A 20,300-nucleotide genomic window follows, 5' to 3' on the forward strand; every position below is an offset into this window, starting at 1 on the left:
CATCTTACTTACCCCGAAAGGTGTGATCCAGTAGGATCTAAGTGGGTATTTGTATGCAAGATGAATTAAAACAATTAGGTGGTTAGATATAAAGCGAGATTGGTAGCTCAGGGGTTTATGTAGAGACCCAAAATTGATTTTAAGTAGACATATTCTCCTATTATTGATGACACTTCGTTCCACTACTTAATATCACCGGTAGTAAACATGAAATTAGATATGTAGTTGATGGATGTAGCGACAGTCTATCTTTATGTGTCACTAGATATATTGATATATACATGAAAATACCTGAGGGCATTCAAAACCCCGATTCATGGGAGAAGATAGATTGAAACATGTATAGCATCAAACTTCAAAAGTCATTATATGGCTTGAAGCAATCGGGTAGAATGTGGTATAACCATTTGAGTTAATTCCTCTTGAAGAAGGGATATGTGAAAAATGATATTTGTCCTTGTATCTTTATTAAAAGGTCATTTGATTGATTTTGTATTATATCTATTTATGTTGATGACAAAAATTATTAGGACAAACAAGGACTCTGTAGAAAAATGTTCATGCTAAAAAGCAAAATTTGAAATAAAAGACTTGAGCAAAACCAAGTTTTGTCTCTAATGGAATTTGTGTACATCAGTTTAACTATACTAATAAACTATTGGAAAGATTTTGTATGGATAAATCACATCCCTTAGCACTCCGATGGTAGTCTGGTCCCTTGAAGCGGACAAAGACCCATTCAGACCAAAGGAGGATGATGAGGATGTACTAGGACCTGAAGTTCCTTACCTAAGGGTCGACACGATAACGACACGAACACGATAAGACTAAACACAACACGACATGTTAGGGTTAACGGGTTCAAATTTTTAACACGAACACGATTTGTTAACGGGTTAAACGGTTGACACGATAGACACATTTTGTTAATAGAGTTCGAGTCATTCGACACGATATGACACAAAATCCGTTTAAACCCGCTAAACCTATTAATATTTTTTAAAAGAAACTAAAATTTAAATTTAAGTTATATAAAAAATGAAATAAAATCTACAATTCAATCCATCAAACAAACAAAAAAAAAATCAATTTATAACATTCATAAAATAATAAAAAAACATCCAACAATCATAATTAAAGAAGTTCATACTAATTTTTAGAATAAAATTAAACACAATAAAAATTCAAATTTCAGATTGTTGAACATAAATAATTGGTGTAGGATCTTGGCCTAATGTAGTAAATTCATCATTAGTCATGTTCATGATATATTTTGTAATCTCATTTATCACAATAGTTCTTACCTAAATGACAATGGTTCTTACCGGGTTATAAACAAGTTTGTATACACGGGTTCGTGTAAACGAGTTAACACGATAATATTAACGCGTTAAATGCGTTCTTAACAAGTTTAACGGGTTGACCCGTTAAGACACGAAACATAACGGGTTCTTAAGGGGTCAACCCGTTAACGACCCGGGATATATTAAGGCTAAACACTAACCCGTTATTTTCGTGTCCGATGTCGTGTTGTGTTAACGGGTCGTGTACATAATTGTCAGGTCTACCTAAGTGCTATTGGAGCCTTGCTTTCTGGATAATAGACTTGATATTGCTTTCTCGGTGAATTATTTACTAGGTTTAGTGTCTCTCTAACTAGAAGACATTAGAGTAGTGTAAATCATATCTTTATACATCTCCAAGGAACAAAAAAACCTCGGTCTTTATTTTGAAATAACTAGGACATTACATTGATGGGCTACTCAGCGTTATATGTTTTGTCCCTCATAATGTTAAATCTCATTGATAAACCTAAGTGTACTTTAATATATGGTTCAGAAGACCTTGAAAATCCTGAAGATGATGCTCGTAACACTTATGGTTGTACTCCTTTTTTCTTAGCTAAGTTTTTCTCCAACTGGATTTTTACAATGCTAAGGTTTTTAATGAGGCAGCCAGTGCAACACATATTTTTGTATTGCATGTACTCTTTTTCTCAACTAGGTTTTTCCCACTTAGTTTTTCTAGCAAGGTTTTCAACGAGACATAAGTATTGTTAGATAACGGCCAATGGGCCCGCACGAGCTTAGCTCAGTGGTTTAGTAGGCAATATTTGAGAGAAGAGAGGTTTGAAACTCGACAGCGGCAATGTAAAGATTATGCCTAAAGTGGGCAGATCTCTTATGCGCACCGACATTTGGCCCTGTTTGCTGAGCTACATACTAAGTTTTCATGATTTAACTCTTCCTACATGCTCTGTTGGGTTGGGAACATGGGGGCCCTTAAGGTTGGGATTCAACCTTCAGGGAGAAGATAATGGCCAAGGGGCAGTGTTATAAATATTATAATAATAGCCATTATCATCAAACTTTTCATTTTCCTTCCATTTATTTCATTGTTTATGTTATAGAAAATGAAGGGTTGTATGGATGTATAAATATTCATATTGAAGGCTTAATGATATGGTGATCTTATGTTCTTCAGTTCTACACCTTGTGTTCTTCCTTTGTCTTTACCTCTTTACATTTTATTATCTTACATACATATCTACCGGCGATTATCGTGCAACTATCACGCGAGAATTGAGCTAATCAAATCGCCAAATTACAACAACAAAAAAAAAAAAAAAGATAATTAAAGCTGTACAATTATTTGGTGGGGCACATGCATTGCTATCAGTATAGAATTAATATATATTTTGATGCAAACGAAGACAAACTTTGGAAAAAGGTTGTATCAATAAATATTTGTTTTGGATGAGATAAGAAATGGAGGGTTTTTGTTTTATTGTCCTACTAAAATCACTAATATGAACCGTGAATTCAATTACTAGTCGAAATATAATAGTAACAATTATTATCTTTTTGTCGAGTCCGACAAAAGCAACAACACCAATAAAATAACCCATTCATTTCACGGCAACATCCCCATCTTATTTATCCATCCATCTCTAAAATTTATCTTTTCGATGGTACACGAATTTTTATGACGCCGACTAATTACTAACTCTATATTAACAATCTTTTACTATTATTTTAAAATTTATAATTATTCTTAATTTGTAATAATAATTTTTTTTTGACTTTAAATGGATCATGTCCACCATTACTAAATAATACACAGAAAATTGATTTAATATTTATAAGGTTCTAGGCCAGTTGTATGCCTCAACCAGACTACAAGTAATTTTTTTTTGAAAATAGACTACAAGTAATTAATTACAGAGATAATAAACAATCTAGGCAACTAGTCTAACTTCCATGGCTAATTGGATAATTAGTCAGTAAATTACTCATTCTAGATTGGTGGAGAAGACAAGCGACATGTACAACTATTTTCTAAGTATGAATTGGTGATGCCTGAAGGAGACACAAATATTGTAATACTTGAAATACTTGAAATTGTAATACTTACACACCTAATTATCTACAACCCGATCCGTCCCACGCACAAGAATCCGTGAGATAGTCTCACCTAAAATTTTACCTTCTAAATGACTAATAAAGTTGATTAAAATTGTATGTATTTTTCATAAATCTTAACGAAAATAATTAAATTTTCTTTTTTTAAAATTAATATAATTACTATAGTACACCAAAGTTTGAACTATTTTAACAAGAAGACAAAAAGGAAATGAAAAATACTACTGTATTTGTATTCCTGATTTTAACAGCATCATTCCTGCCCTCAATTATTATAACGTGAACCATGATTTACATGATAAGATGAACTATAAACATAAAATTCATTTTTAGTATATTGAAGATTATTTTTTTTAGTATGATGACATGACAATTGCCACATAAAGATTAAATATGTTATTTTTTATTTTATTTTATTTGTGAACCAATCTTGTAATGGTTAAGGTATGTTTGGTTGGACACTTTTGCACCTACTATGAGTTTTGATACACATTATCATGTTTGTGGTAAATTATTTTGTGGACTCGGGTCCACATTGCAAAGTGAATTCGGATTCAAAATACACAATTTACATACTGAATGGTAACTAAATGTAAATTGTAAATATTCAGTGTGTAAATTGTGATGGATCCACCTTACAAGATAGACCCAAGTCCATGGTATAACTATTGCTGTATTGCACAAGGCAAATTATATTATGGACCATGATCTATATTGCAATGTCACCCATGGATAAATGTTCATTTTTAATTCATTGAAAGTTGTTTAAAAAAAAAAAAACAAAACAATACATTAAAAGTTCATTTGCAAAGTGAACATTCAATACATTAAAAATGAAACTTCACAGTGACTCAGCTGCCCATTAAGTGAGAGGATCAGTGTTTATATCCGTACCCACTACGGCAACTGCTAGGGCTCAATCTTATGTCCTTATCTACAATCTATCACTCAAGAACCAAATGAACCGCTATGCCTACATCATAAGCATTAAGTTCCTGTTAATACTGCTAAAGCACTGGGCAGCCCTAGTTTTAATTTTTAACATTGCCCACTCAGATAGTTCAATTATAAACCATTTAATAATTGAGAGAAGTATGTAAACATAAGATTATACAGTTATACTATTCATTGCAACAGTCAATCAGTCATCCATCCCTTCCCCCCAAAACAAACATCAAATAACAGTGCAACAAAATCCAATCCCTTTAGAAATGTACAAGTCCTTTGTAAGATAATGGTTCCTGATTTCGAGCAGTAAAACATACTTGAAGCTAAAATACATAAAAATTAAAATTCATAGTTGAAATTTAAAGAATAATTTAGATTCAAACATTCTATTACCCGTGTATGCCACAGCCAAAGATTCATTAGCTACGTGATTCAAATGCAGGCAAGGTTTATTAAATACGGAGTAACTTTGTACTTGAACCATTTTTAACCACAGCTTACTTTAAAATTTTAAAACTAGTGAGTAGCATCAACAATTGAAATCCTTTCTTCTTATTATTAGACAAGAAGAGGGGTTCTTTCCTCCTGATTAAAGGTGTTTCCCTCTGTAAATACCATAAACTTTGCAAATCATAACCTCTTTTCAAGCGAAGAGCCTCATAGGTTATGGCTAATAAGTTGAATCTATCATCATTAACAAACATGTAAGCATATTTTACAGTACAGAAAATAACAAGTGCTCCATATGGTAGAGCAAAAAAAGTAGAAAGAACCAACCTCTCACGGTGAAGTTTACTGATTCTTTTTTGCCTTAGAAACAAAAGAAGTGGATCTTCGATCTAGACTAGTAGTTCTAACTATGAAAAGAAGTGTTTCTACAAGCATGCCAATAACCAGTCCAAGGATGCCACCAGCAGCACTCTGAAAATGGAATAGCAGTGATGTCAATTATACCAAACAAGAATTAAGTAAAAGGCAATGATGTGCAAACTCTAGGCATAAGTGGTGGTCAGCTATTAAGTGCTCCAAATTCATCTTGTGACTGTCAATAAATATAAAGATAGTCATTCAAGTTACCATCGCAGGACTGTGACTAAATAAAGCCCTGAATGCAGCATATCCCACCAAAAAGCCAGTGAACATCATAAGAACAACGTGCATGCCTGCCAATAAACCAGATAGCAGTTAAAAAATTAAATTGATTAACACTAACAAAATTCTCTTAAGCTGATGCTGAAAGGGGGGCATAAATTTAAACCACATAGCAAGACACGGATGCTCATAGAATTTAAAAGTAAGTAAATAACTAAAACATTCTTCTCATCTTTGAATGTCCACTCAAAAGGATTTTGTTCCATCCATGAAACCTGATCCCAAGGGATAGATCCTTAACTCCACAGTTCAGCAGTTTCTCAAAGATCAACAACTTCAAGTGAAGTAGGTCAGTGCAAATACTCCGATAAAAAAATAAAGTAAAACAGTATCCTGGCCACTTTCTTCAATTCCTTTCCCGTCTCAAATGCACCAAACCTAGTCATTCAAGACTCAAGAGGGGATTGCAACCAGTTCTCTACTCCTAGACAGACCAGGGCTACAAGGAAATTCAGTTCTGAAGCTGGAAGTATGTATTGGTCTAGTTAAACCATGGGATCCCAGTCTTTGACTCCAGACATGGGAGCCAAGTGAAAAGATAGGGCTTAGCACAAGAAAACAGCTGCGATCATAAAGTAAAAAATGCAGGGAACCCTAACGTTTCTTTTGCCACTTTATGTATAATTTGGTGTCTGTTGATGAAGTTAATGTATAGAAAGTAATGAGTCTCGGTATTAAGAGTTTGAAAATCCAATGGTTAGGGGTAATGATCTATACTCTTAACAACAAAAGCTTACTCTTGAAGCTACTGTATGCTCTATATGAATGAAATAAAACTTGTGACAGTACCAACAGTAGACGGAGGTTATCCGTTATCTAGAGACAGGTTATAAACACGCATGAATTCAAAAATTAGGGTGGCATGGAGTTTCTCACAGGACACTTATATTAAAAAGGTATGCCGTAGAATTGTTTAGAGCCCAATGCCTCTCATTTATTCTGATCTAAATAATCATATCCTCCATGAGTTAATAAATATGTACCCATAATGAACTCCTAAAATTTAAATGCTTTTGCATGATGTTGGGTCACCGTCTAATAAATAAATGGCAAATGCGAAAATGAAAATGTTGAGATCTTTCACAACATTGTTGATTGAACTACTTTCTTCAGTCCTAGAACCTTCCCAAAATGAAAGTCGAACTTAAAGAATAAAAAAGATGGACTGTAAAACACAAAGAGCTCACTTTTTTCTGCATCTGCATCTTCCTACTCCTAATCTTTAGGCACACTCAATCAATAGATGAATGGATTAACATTACCTATCTAAACTCCAAAGTTGAATGAACCTCAACAAGGATTCTCACCACAATCAGTTAGCACTTTTCAACATTTCACTATCTCCAATTAAGATTGCAGTTGTTAAGTTCTAGAGCCGCAAAGATGTATCTTACAACATTATCTCAAGTCAGAAAACATACCAACGGCACTGAGATAATTTCACATCTTAATGATCAAAATTTGCATTATGGATAAGCATACACAAATTGCCAATAAAATACGATATAGATGAGAGCTAAAATTCCATATTGTATCAGATGCCATACTTTAATATAGATTAATAGATAGAAATATGAGGTATTTCAGGGGTTTGGGAAAGAGGTCGTCGGAGCTCACCAAAGCCTAATTGATCCTTGTAAGAAGAGAAAGGCTCTTCAACTTTCTTCTTGGGGGTTATGTCCTTCACCAATTCCTCATAGGCTTTCCTCTCGGATGCCTCCGCCAGTTTCCTGAGGCGAGCCTTCAATTCCTCACTCTTCTCTCTGGGCTTGGGGCTTGAGAACGCGAATCCGGATCCGCACAGAAGAGAAACAAGTTGAGGTCTTCTCGACGGGTTCGATCCAATCCAGATGGAACGCAGAGCTCTGTAGGGCACGGAGGCTCGCTGAGAGAGTGAGGCGGCGAGGTCTCTCAAGTCCTGAGATAGGTTAGCGTCCTGGGTAGATGCGGCGAGAAATGAATGGATTACATCGGTGGCTAATATCACCAGGCCGCTGTCTACCGCTGCCGCAGCGGTGCACGGAGAATTCGCGCATTTTGCGTCGGCCTCCATTTTTGTTTTCTGGTTTTGCATATCTTTCCGTGCATACACGACGCTGTGATCCATTTATCAGTCCTTCGCTATATTCAAGAAAATACTTCGGTCGACTTTATTTTTAACTCTCAATTTCTATTTTCACTCACAAATGTAAATATTATTTTGAGTATTTTGGGCTTGTTTGGTTGTCAGCGGTTAGCGGTTAGCGGTTACCGTTCAGCGGTAATAAATTATGTTAGCGGTTATCAAATAGTGGATTTGACCAGCGGATTGTATTAGCAATTTGTAAAAAGATGTTTGGTAAAATTAATTGTTTAAAATAACGGTTAACATGCAAAATGACAAAAAGGGTATACATACATACATATATATATATATATATATATATATATATATATATATATATATATATATATATATATAAATCATAATAATAATAACAATAACAATAACAATAACAATAATAATAATAATAAATAATGATAATAATATTTTTAAAATTTTTTTAAAGAAAAAAAAAAAAAAAGAGGGGGGAGCCGCACAGTGGCTCCCCTTTGTTTCCCCACTTATTCCACATCGGTGGGATAAGTGGGGAATGGAGCCTTCGAGGCTCCTATAAAAAGAACCTCAAGGATCCATTTTTTTCAATAGTTTGCTCAGAGCTCATCGTTGGGCAAACTGAAGTTCAAAATTTTTTTTTTTTTCATTATAAGGGCGTTGGGGAAAGAAATTATTTTCCCAAACCGTCATTGCAAAACGTTGCTACTTGCAGCGTTTTGCAACTTGGCGGTTTGGAGCAAATCCGCTGCTCCAAACCGCCATTAACCAGCGTTTTGACTAAGTCAAAATGCTGAAAATGACGGATCGCAAATAACAAAACAAGGTCCTTATCATTATTTGTTATATCATAAAATAAAAATGATGGATATATTATAAATGGAGCAAGCCGACCCGAGAAGACAGAGCAAGGATGACACAAGTGGACCCAAAGCACCAAGGTAGAGCCCCGTGCTCAACCCGAGTGCCCTAGGCCGAGCCTATACTGGGGCCTCGGCCCACCAAGACTAAAGCCTCGGCCCACCAAGACCAAAGCCTCGGCCAAGGCCACTGTCCAACGCCTCGGCTCGGGTGCTCAATCGAGTTCGAGGGGGTGCTCGGTTGGGGTGCCCGGGGGGGTGCTAGGCCGAGGGGATGTTCAGCCAAGCGCGGTTCAAGTTTGTTACAACCAACTCAGGTTTTCTTATTGTCTCATTTATTTGTCTTAATTTACTCTTGTAATAGTATTACACTGTCTCATTCATGGGTATACATATTCCTATCTTATTTGTCTTAATTTACTCTTGTAATAGTATTACATTGTCTTTGTAATAGCTTTGCAACTATGATCCAATACAATATTTGGTCTCCATGACCCTACAACACTTATTTTGCCTATTTTCCTATCCATTTACTATTTCCTTTATTTATTGGGTTTATCAAAAAGTAAGAGTACATATAAAGAGTTTATAGAAGCTCAGGTGTCACAAGTTTATTTATTTATTTTATTTTTTGAATACTATTGACCATGTTATCCTACTGAAGCCTAACAAAGTCAACATTGCCCCCACTGAGGCTCGAACCCATGACTTCCCACTTGGGAGAATCACTTCATGCCGCTTGACCACAAGGCCTTTGGTAGGTGTCACAAGTTTATTAGTTAATTTTTTTTGAGTACTATTGACTCTGTTAATTAATACAGTACCAAACATTATTTTCATCTATTAATCAAATATTAAACATTAAATTATTTAAGAAAATAATATTTTCCCCTAATATTTCTCCTAATGATGTGTTTGGGTGCTTTTGTGGCCAATAAAGTTCATTTTTATGAAACCATAGAGATTGAAAGAGATGAAAAAAGATCATTCATAGTTGATGGATAACAACTCAATCATTGTCTTATTTTCACACAATCACTCTCAACCCCATTTAGAAGCCATATCTAGTTTAATTTATTTATTTTTTCCTTTCACTAAATAAAGGTTATGCGCAAGTATACTTATTGCTATGAAATATTCATATTGTCACTAATAATCTCTTGTCCTTCACATGTTGTTTCATCAAAGGTTAGTGCTAGGATATTGATGGTTTTATCGAGCCTGGGTCCATCATAAATTGAGTATGACAGTACAGAACGGGGTAGGAAAATAATAGTATTATTGCTTGGGGCACTAGGCCAGAAAGTACATATAAAGCCTAAGATATTGGTCCAAAAGGCAGCCCAAATAAATAGTACAAGCTANATATATATATATATATATATATATATATATATATATATATATATATATATATATATAACAATCATAATAATAATAACAATAACAATAACAATAACAATAATAATAATAATAAATAATGATAATAATATTTTTAAAATTTTTTTAAAGAAAAAAAAAAAAAAAGAGGGGGGAGCCGCACAGTGGCTCCCCTTTGTTTCCCCACTTATTCCACATCGGTGGGATAAGTGGGGAATGGAGCCTTCGAGGCTCCTATAAAAAGAACCTCAAGGATCCATTTTTTTCAATAGTTTGCTCAGAGCTCATCGTTGGGCAAACTGAAGTTCAAAATTTTTTTTTTTTTCATTATAAGGGCGTTGGGGAAAGAAATTATTTTCCCAAACCGTCATTGCAAAACGTTGCTACTTGCAGCGTTTTGCAACTTGGCGGTTTGGAGCAAATCCGCTGCTCCAAACCGCCATTAACCAGCGTTTTGACTAAGTCAAAATGCTGAAAATGACGGATCGCAAATAACAAAACAAGGTCCTTATCATTATTTGTTATATCATAAAATAAAAATGATGGATATATTATAAATGGAGCAAGCCGACCCGAGAAGACAGAGCAAGGATGACACAAGTGGACCCAAAGCACCAAGGTAGAGCCCCGTGCTCAACCCGAGTGCCCTAGGCCGAGCCTATACTGGGGCCTCGGCCCACCAAGACTAAAGCCTCGGCCCACCAAGACCAAAGCCTCGGCCAAGGCCACTGTCCAACGCCTCGGCTCGGGTGCTCAATCGAGTTCGAGGGGGTGCTCGGTTGGGGTGCCCGGGGGGGTGCTAGGCCGAGGGGATGTTCAGCCAAGCGCGGTTCAAGTTTGTTACAACCAACTCAGGTTTTCTTATTGTCTCATTTATTTGTCTTAATTTACTCTTGTAATAGTATTACACTGTCTCATTCATGGGTATACATATTCCTATCTTATTTGTCTTAATTTACTCTTGTAATAGTATTACATTGTCTTTGTAATAGCTTTGCAACTATGATCCAATACAATATTTGGTCTCCATGACCCTACAACACTTATTTTGCCTATTTTCCTATCCATTTACTATTTCCTTTATTTATTGGGTTTATCAAAAAGTAAGAGTACATATAAAGAGTTTATAGAAGCTCAGGTGTCACAAGTTTATTTATTTATTTTATTTTTTGAATACTATTGACCATGTTATCCTACTGAAGCCTAACAAAGTCAACATTGCCCCCACTGAGGCTCGAACCCATGACTTCCCACTTGGGAGAATCACTTCATGCCGCTTGACCACAAGGCCTTTGGTAGGTGTCACAAGTTTATTAGTTAATTTTTTTTGAGTACTATTGACTCTGTTAATTAATACAGTACCAAACATTATTTTCATCTATTAATCAAATATTAAACATTAAATTATTTAAGAAAATAATATTTTCCCCTAATATTTCTCCTAATGATGTGTTTGGGTGCTTTTGTGGCCAATAAAGTTCATTTTTATGAAACCATAGAGATTGAAAGAGATGAAAAAAGATCATTCATAGTTGATGGATAACAACTCAATCATTGTCTTATTTTCACACAATCACTCTCAACCCCATTTAGAAGCCATATCTAGTTTAATTTATTTATTTTTTCCTTTCACTAAATAAAGGTTATGCGCAAGTATACTTATTGCTATGAAATATTCATATTGTCACTAATAATCTCTTGTCCTTCACATGTTGTTTCATCAAAGGTTAGTGCTAGGATATTGATGGTTTTATCGAGCCTGGGTCCATCATAAATTGAGTATGACAGTACAGAACGGGGTAGGAAAATAATAGTATTATTGCTTGGGGCACTAGGCCAGAAAGTACATATAAAGCCTAAGATATTGGTCCAAAAGGCAGCCCAAATAAATAGTACAAGCTACAGCTTAAAAAGGGGACTAAAAATAATAATGCTATTGCTAGGAATCGTACTGAATCGAACCCTGGTATATGAGCTAAAGATTAGGACATCAAGCCACTGGACTGGAGAATTGAGTGAACCAAGGGATGATATCTTAAGGGAGACAATGCACCCTATTTATAGTGTTGAAGACTTCACAGGTGCTTGATAAATGTACGGCACTAGCTTGCCTTCAATATTAGACATACACGTGTCCCCCACTACCTGGATGTCAACGGTCTCCACCTGGGTAAATAGAGCATCCTACCTTTCTATACATTTAATTTGAGTAGCTTGGGTGGTTGGTACTTGTGTTGTTATGCTAGAGGTTGTGGGTTTGATACCTTTTGGTAGCGCCTCCTTTAATATTTTGCTCCATGCTTCCTTTTTCACTCAATTGGGCCAAGACTTATCCAATAAAATGGCCCCCCAAGATCCCATGACCCCATCACGAGTCCACCCTTTCTTTGGTTGTCTTTGACCGGCAAAGAAAGTTTAGACAGTCCTAACCTTCTGCACACTTTGATCCTTTCGACTCCTAGTCTGAATAGCCTGGTGCTTAGTCCTTACCACCTTCCTTGCATTCGGCTCGTCAAGACACTCCTGACCTTTTGCGCACCTTGATCCTCTCAACTCCTGGTCTGAATAGCCTGGTGTTTAGTCCTTACGTCCTTCCTTGCATGTAGTTCGTCAGGATAACTTAGCTCTCACACATACCCTACAAGAAAAATAAAGAGATCTTTCCCGCGATGAGAACAATTATGTTTGTATTAGAGTTCACAAAATATGACTGTAGGAATACACGAGTATATATACAAGAGAATCATAAGTAAACTAGGACTGAGAATCATAAGTAAACTAGGACTGAGAATCATAAGTAAACTAGGACTGAGACTTATAGTATGACTCTATTATGTAGAGTCCTAATACCCGCATTCCCTTCGTGTAGGCTCACTGAGATGCCTCGCCTCGAGGGTAGCTTAGTAGTCCACTGAGAAGCGGAATATATCGGTCACTAAAATGCGGGATTAAAAGCATTGACTACTGTGAAGTGGGATAAGATATGCTGACCGTTGAGAATTGGGATTTGAGCTTTTTTTTTTTGTTTTTTTTTTTAAATTTTTGCACGCTGGGCTGCAAACCTTGCCCTGCAAGCTTAGGTGATGATGGGTACATTTCGCCTGCCTTGCGGAGTCCCCATACGAGATGATGCGTATGTTCTACTTACCTTGCGAACCCTATACGAGATGATGTGTACGCTTCGCTTTCTTGCGAATCTCGTACGAGATGATCGTACGTTCCGCCTACCTTGCAAACCTCGTACGAGATGATGCGTACGTTCTGCCTGCCTTGCGAACCCCATATGAGATAATGCGTATGTTCTGTCTACCATGCGAACCCTGTACAAGATTTTTTGACATCCTGGATTTCATAAAGTTTGTTTGAACGACTCTAGTTGCGATTGTGGAAATTGGAACGCCAACACCTCCTTACCTTGTGCACACATCATTGCAGCATGCCACTTTAAAGAAGTTACGTATGACTCATTTGTGCCAAATGTGCTCTCCATAGAACATTACATGGCAAGTTATGCAACTGATTTCTTTCCACCGTGCAATGAAATTCAATGGACGAGTGAGCTCATTTTACTTCCACCGTCTTCCGCTAGACGAGATTCACGTCCAGGCCAACGACGAATTTGTCGCTTTCAAAATGAAATGGACTTTGGGAATACGACAGCAACAGGACGATGCAATTATTGCAAATTTGCAAGGCACGAACTCATGATTGAAACCAGTGCCCAGTGTTAAATTATCACTCGTAGGGTATTTTTTTTATTTACTTGCAAACATTGTATCACAAATTCGCAGTTTGATAATAATCTAATCGACTTTATATATTTACCTTATTATAACTCAGTTTTTACTTTTTAGTCATTAACAAATCATAAATATATTTATTAACTATACACAATTATTACTAATCATTAACATAATAATTGCAATCATAAAAAAATGGGTTAATCAAATATTTATTAATTATACACAATTATTTTTAAACATTACTATCATAAATAAATATATTTATTAATTATACACAATTATTACTAATCATGAATATAATAATTAAAATCATAAATAATTAGTTTAATCAAATATTTATTACTTATACATAATTATTTTTAGACATTACTATCATAAATAAATATTTTAATCAAGTAATACACATGTGTATTTTGTTCCTTGTATTCTTTCGTATTTTGATTTTCTTTTAAGTAACAAAGAAAAAGCATAAGTCATAGGCTTGTTCTCATAAAGAGAAAAGTCAAACAAGCATAAGCCTTATACTTTTTTTCATGATTGGAAAACCACCCCATTCCCTCCCTGTTTGGAAAACCATGTTCTTGAGCCTCCCCGACTAATCAATGATTCAGGGAGTAACCACCTAAACCTGATGTAAGGATGGTCAAACCATTTACACCGAGTATAATGGATGCGCCCCTCCCAAGTATTTTAGGCTTCTAGCTATCAAGGCCTACATCGGGACCTCTTACCCCCCCCCCCACACACACACACATGATGCCATACAAGACAACTATGGTGATGGTTGGGGTAGACAATTCGGTCATGTGCAAGGCATTCTATCCACTTTGGATGAGACGGCCTAGTAGTGGTTTAACACGATCTTGGATGGGTCAATCCAAAAACTTTCAAATTTATCCAGGAGCTTCCTAACATACTTTTCCAAGAATAATCAGCGCAGGATGCACCGTAAGTCTGTAATGCATAGTAGAGGGAAAAGTCTAAGGGATTTCATGGGCAGATGGAAGAGAGATCAAAGGTCAACAATGTATAAGACTTCGATCCAAAGGCAGCAGTTATAGTGTTAATCTAGTCACTTAGATCCAGGGACTTTCAAGTACTTGAACACCCACCGAAGGCAACAATTATAGTGAGTAATTATACCATAGCCTTCATTGTGGATGTATGCATTAAAGACCATTATCGCATATCTACTGAATCAAATTCCTAGTAAGGTAGTTCATAGTACACCTTATGAATTATAGACAAGTAGGAAATCAAGTTTGTGTATACGCATGGATAATAAGTCTATATAATCCATGCAAGGATAAACTTTAAGAAGGCTAGTAGTGGATTCTCATTGGTTATCTTGAAAAGTTGAAAGGTAAAAGTTTTACCATTATATCTAAGCTTAGTATAAAAGTTGTGGAGATGAAAAATACTCATTTAATTAAAGAATAGTCAAATCAATAAAAGTACCGTGAAAACTATATATGATATTTGAACATTCAAGAAATTCATGTTAGAAATTATTTTGCTTGAAATGTCTCATTTCATACCCATCTTTGACTTTCAATAAATATAAAAGGTTATAACATAACATTTTTATGGCATTATCGTTACGTTCAATTCTGTCTTATAATTTCTAAGAAAGAAAGGATTTAAAGGAAGAAAGTCATGTAATAGAGAAGGGTTGCTCATTCTTCGTCAAAGCTTCAATCTTCATCAAAAATTTTAGATACGTTACGCTCTTATTATGATAATGGTTAAATCATGGGCATGATTAAATTCATATATGTATATGTTTTATGTTACAAATAGAGCCAAATATATTGTTACGTTGTTGCTTATATATATGATATGATCCTCGTGTTAAGTAATACTAACAAAGAATGTAAAGTAACTTTTAAAAAAATTATAATAATAAGGAAATAACCAAAGAATAATACCAGTATACCAGTAAATTTATTTCTATTCGATTAATTTACTATTTGTATTTAAAATATGTGTTATTTTGTGAACTTTATAATGACTTATGTATATGTAATATATATTTGTGGTTTAGTTATGAAAAATATTTTAAAAGATAGTTCAGTTTTTTTTTTAACGAACTATCTAGTCAATGTAGTTTAGAAGTTCTATTGTGTGTCATCGTATTTAAATCAATCAAGAAAATTTTGAAATTGACCTTTTTTTTTTGAATGCTACTGAAGGCTCTATTACATTGTAGTATCAGTCATCTATATTTTCTCAACCTATTGAAGCACAAAGAGTCAACAACATCTCCACTGAGCTGAGACTCGATCTCATGACCTCTCATATGATATCAATATAGAAGATGTGTTATTTATTATATATTTTTTATTCAAACTATTTTATCAATTAATTATACTAAATTTTATTATGAATATCTTTTATCAGATTTAGAGTATTTTGATTTATTGCTCCCAATAATTAAGATTTTATGCTATGCTTTTATTTGTAAGTTTTGTTTTATAAATTTTTATTAAAAATTACTTTATTATTTATTATAATAATAATAATGTGATTCTCTATAAGCTCATTTGGTTTTAAGGGGGGTGTATTCACTTACGACTTTCATAAACTTTTAAATACTTTTATCAACTTTAAAAGTTTGGTGGTATTCAATTTAGACTTTTAAAAACTCTTTAAAAGTCTACCGGTATTATTCGATCCAGACTTTTCAAAACTCTTTAAAAGTATACCAGTATTCAATTCAGACTTTTATAGAGTTTTTAAAAGTCGACTGGTATTCAAAAAGTTACTAACTTTCACATACTCTGTTAGAATAGGATTTCTGTAGACTCACCGCCGGAAAACATCAAATTTCCGACAACTTTTCCGACCACCCACAAAATTGGTCTGAAAAAGTAATATTTTTTCCTTTTTCCGTCGAGCGGGTGGGCTGGACAGAAAATGGTCGGAAAATTCCGACCACCAAGTAAAAAGTGGTCGAAAATTTCTTTCGGCCATTTCAAATTGTTAACACTTAATACGGGGTCTTTATTGTTCCGACCACCAAAATTGGTCGGAAATCGTTTTATATATATATAAAAGTTAGGGATTTACCTCATTTGTGCGCCGCTTGCCCTCTCTCCTCACCTACAACTCTCTGTGTCTCAACGACTCCACCCGGCCATCACCTCCGGAGACCTCCACAGGCGACAACTACTCTGTCTCCGGCTCGATCTTCGCCTCCTTGCCTCTCTACCGCTCACAGCCTCGTCTCCGTCTCTCCGGTAAGTCCTTATAATCTCTACTAATACTCATAGTCTCAAGCTCAACTACTCATTCTTTAACCTCTATGGCTCTCTACATAGGAAGCCCTAAATCTGCCTTCGATACTTTGTGTTGGTAGGCTTTTCTGGTGACCGTCTTGGCCTTGAATATGTAACAGGTAATTTACTGCTATTTTAGTTATTTATGATGTACTGTTCTTAAATCTTGAATTTTATGGATTATGGTCTTGTTAGGGCTTAAATTCGTGAAATTGATAGGGTTTTCATAAGTGCCTTGGCTTATGCAAAATTATTATCAGACTGCTTGGTCCCTTACACATTCTGGATTTCTTTTAGATGATTTTCATTGTAATTCAATCCTCAATTTTGTTAGGGCTTAAGTTCGTGAAAGATAAATCTGCCAAACTAAAGCAAGCTAGTAAAACAGATCATTGCGTTGGACTCAGTGTAAGAATTCTCTCCCTCACTCATTCCCTTGTTCTTTAATTTATCTTTATATGTATTCCCTTCCAAAGTAAGAATTTGCTGGACACTTGAGAAAAATGCAGTTGTAAGATGAGCAGGTTATGCTTAGAATGTTGTTTGTAATTACTCTGATCATTTACACCTGATCATTTATTTTTGTGTTGGTTGAGATTTCTTATCAGAAAAGGTTAAAATAAGTTGAATTATAATGAATGTTCTGCATTACTTGTTGAAATAAGTATTCAGTATTACTTATCAAAAAAAGTACTCTATTTATATATTTTTAGGTTGGAGAATACACATTGTTGCATTTTGTTTTGGAATAAACATTATTGCTGTTAACTTGCCAACTTATATTCTTCAACCTGTATTTCTGTTCACTTTTATCTTATTTTTAGTTCTGTATTTTGTTTATGCTGACAGTTCAGGTGGGTGGCTAACCTCTACTTCCTTATGATATCCATTCTGTCATGCACTCCAATCAGGTATGTTTCTTCAGCTGGATAAAACCTTAAAAATATATGCCCAATCGATCGAACACAAGGATAAATTGAAAAGAAGAAAGTTAATCTTTGCATCAGTTCATTGAGATTTTTTTGTATCTATAAATTTTTGTTTTGGTGCAGTCCTGTGAGTCGGATAACAAATGTGGTTCCTTTGAGTTTGGTGCTTCTTGTTTCTCTTATAAAAGAGGCATGGGAAGTCTGGGTATGTGCCATTAGCTAAATATGCCATTATTTTTATGAATGATCATCTGCTGTGAGAGTATTTCTGTGACAGATCGTTAACTTGAGTCTTGCATAACTTAAACTCTGCTGTCTATTTTAATGTGCCAGAACTACTGCTTATATTCTCTCTTCAAAATTGTTCACAGAAACGTTTCCAGAATGACATGTCAATTAAAATACTCATGTAGACGTCTTTCAAGATCAGAAATGGATGATTGTTCCTTGGAAGAAACTTCAGGTTGGGGACATTGTGAGAGTAAGTAGACTGCTAATAATTCCTTCCCTCTTTAATTTTTAATATTTATGGGCTAAGTTTGTTACCATTTTCTTAATCATATCAGTAGATTTTCCTCTTTCTGTGTCTTCTTGGCATACATAATAAACTATTGCATTGTCTTCTCTTGCAATTTCCATTGTTTTAGTAAGAAAGAAAAGTTCTAAATTTGCACACTTTACCAATAATTCAAGACCTTCAATTTATTAGACTTTTGCTCATTTCCATGTCATCATATGCCTAACTAGCATTTTCAGGGACATAAAGTGTTTTTGTTTTTGGCTTCAGAACACATTGTAAAGACAGTCTACTTATTACCCTGTAAATATTGGTGATTAGTTTTAAAAGTCTAGTGACTGTAGTCATGTTTTGTAGTTATAGACTTCTAGTGTTAGTCTGTTAGATGTTTCAACAAGATAAAACTCACATATTTGTCATCTGATTAATTATACTTGAAGTTATAATTAGTGTGTTTTTTTTTTGTTGACACTTATTATTTTTGTGATTGTTTGCAGCTTGAAATACACACTTCCTCCTGCGGTCCAATGTTAGTGGCAGTATCCATAAAATAGTTTGGAGAGATGTAATAGTTTGGAGATTGAATCAAAAGTTAAATTCCAAAATTGCATATTTTGACTTGTTTTAAATTTTCTACTTTGTATTCATGAATGAGTTCTATTCAAGCCTATGAAATGTGTATATGTTTTTTTTTTTTTTTTCTCATTTCACTACAGAGATCGATCTCTGTAGTGAAATACATTTTTTTTTATTTGCTGTCTCCAGTTTTCCGACCAACAAAGTGGTCGGACTTCTCGGACATGTCTCGCTGTTCTAGTGGTCGTTTTTTTCCGGCCACATTAGAGGAGTGGTCGGTAGTTCCGACCACTTTCTCCTGTGGTCGGAATTACCGACGAAGGTTTTTCCGGACACCCAAATTGGTCGGAAAAGTGGTCGGAAGAGGCATTATCGACCGAATTAAGGCTATTTCCGACCACTTTTTGGTGGTCGGAAATCTGCTAATTTCCAGCAGTGACTTTTTCTTCATTAATATAAATAGATGAAATCCAACCCTCCAACCCCAAACTTTTCAATATTCTCGACAAACTTTTTTCTCTAGCTATCTAAACAAAGACCAATATATATATATATATATATATATATATATATATATATATATATATATATAACAATGGCTAAAAAAAAATATTATGACAATGGCGAAAAAGCTCAGAAGAAAAGAATGAGACTGTGGAGGTGAGTTTGGGATTTCTGTAAGGGTGGTTGCCCTAATGCCCTCTCCTTTGCTAGCCAATGATTCTTTCTCTATTTTTGAAAAAAAATAAAGCATAAAAAATTCAACAACCCTGTACGTTCTTCTTTCAAAGAACATATATATGTTTGTGTGTTCGGAAGATGGTGTTTTCCCTTTTTTCTTTGGTCACAATTAATGTGATGTACGAGGAATTCCACAAGGAAAATATTTTGCTACGAATATCAACAAGAATTTTTTTATAATAATGATATTACTCAGCATTAACAAAATTAACCTACTCAAATTTTTAACAAAATTTTTTATACTAACAAGATGAATATTTTGATAATTATATTACTCAATATTAGTTGTTTCGCTAGTTAAGAAATATTTGTATTGGTTGTATTTAGTGAAAATTGATTATATTTTATTTAGGTATAATATACTCTGATCTATTCTTGTGACAATTAATTTTTTTTTTTGCAATGCATTAATTTATTTATGATTTATAAACATATATTTTTGTAAGAAAATTATAAATAATATATTAATAGAAGTTATGGAATGTTTGTAAGTGTGTATTCAATTTAGAGTTTTTTTTTTTTTTTTTTGAGAATATTCAATTTAGAGTTTTAATTACTTTTGTAGACTTTTTAATATGAAAAAGTTTTTAAAAGTTTATGAATTTTCTCTTACGGATTTTAATAAACTCTTACAAAGTTGATAAAAGTTTAAAAGATTC

General features: G+C 34.5%; 2 protein-coding genes across 3 annotated transcripts; one reads left to right on the top strand and one right to left on the bottom strand.

Annotated features, from left to right (window-relative positions):
* Positions 1–4,214: 4,214 nt before the first annotated feature.
* LOC116001674 lies at positions 4,215–7,638 on the bottom strand. Of its 2 annotated transcripts, XM_031241576.1 has the most exons (4): positions 7,140–7,638; positions 5,448–5,533; positions 5,148–5,291; positions 4,215–4,395 (listed from the first exon to the last, which is right to left on the bottom strand). In XM_031241576.1, exons 1-3 carry the CDS (start codon positions 7,627–7,629, stop codon positions 5,163–5,165), a joined length of 705 nt encoding a protein of 234 aa, XP_031097436.1. In that variant the 5' UTR covers positions 7,630–7,638; the 3' UTR covers positions 4,215–4,395; positions 5,148–5,162. The 2 variants fall into 2 exon arrangements, with proteins under 2 accessions (XP_031097436.1, XP_031097435.1); XM_031241575.1 differs by lacking the exon at positions 4,215–4,395 and having other exon boundaries at positions 4,895–5,291.
* A 6,962-nt stretch (positions 7,639–14,600) lies between these two features.
* LOC116001329 lies at positions 14,601–19,018 on the top strand. The gene is made up of 8 exons (XM_031241215.1): positions 14,601–14,618; positions 16,662–16,839; positions 16,959–16,997; positions 17,213–17,286; positions 17,728–17,789; positions 17,931–18,012; positions 18,179–18,288; positions 18,822–19,018. The coding sequence occupies exons 1-7, from the start codon at positions 14,601–14,603 to the stop codon at positions 18,218–18,220; spliced, it is 495 nt and encodes a 164-aa protein (XP_031097075.1). The 3' UTR covers positions 18,221–18,288; positions 18,822–19,018.
* The last annotated feature ends 1,282 nt before the right edge of the window (positions 19,019–20,300 follow it).

This window comes from Ipomoea triloba, chromosome 13, assembly GCF_003576645.1.
Source record: "Ipomoea triloba cultivar NCNSP0323 chromosome 13, ASM357664v1".
NCBI lineage: Eukaryota > Viridiplantae > Streptophyta > Magnoliopsida > Solanales > Convolvulaceae > Ipomoea > Ipomoea triloba.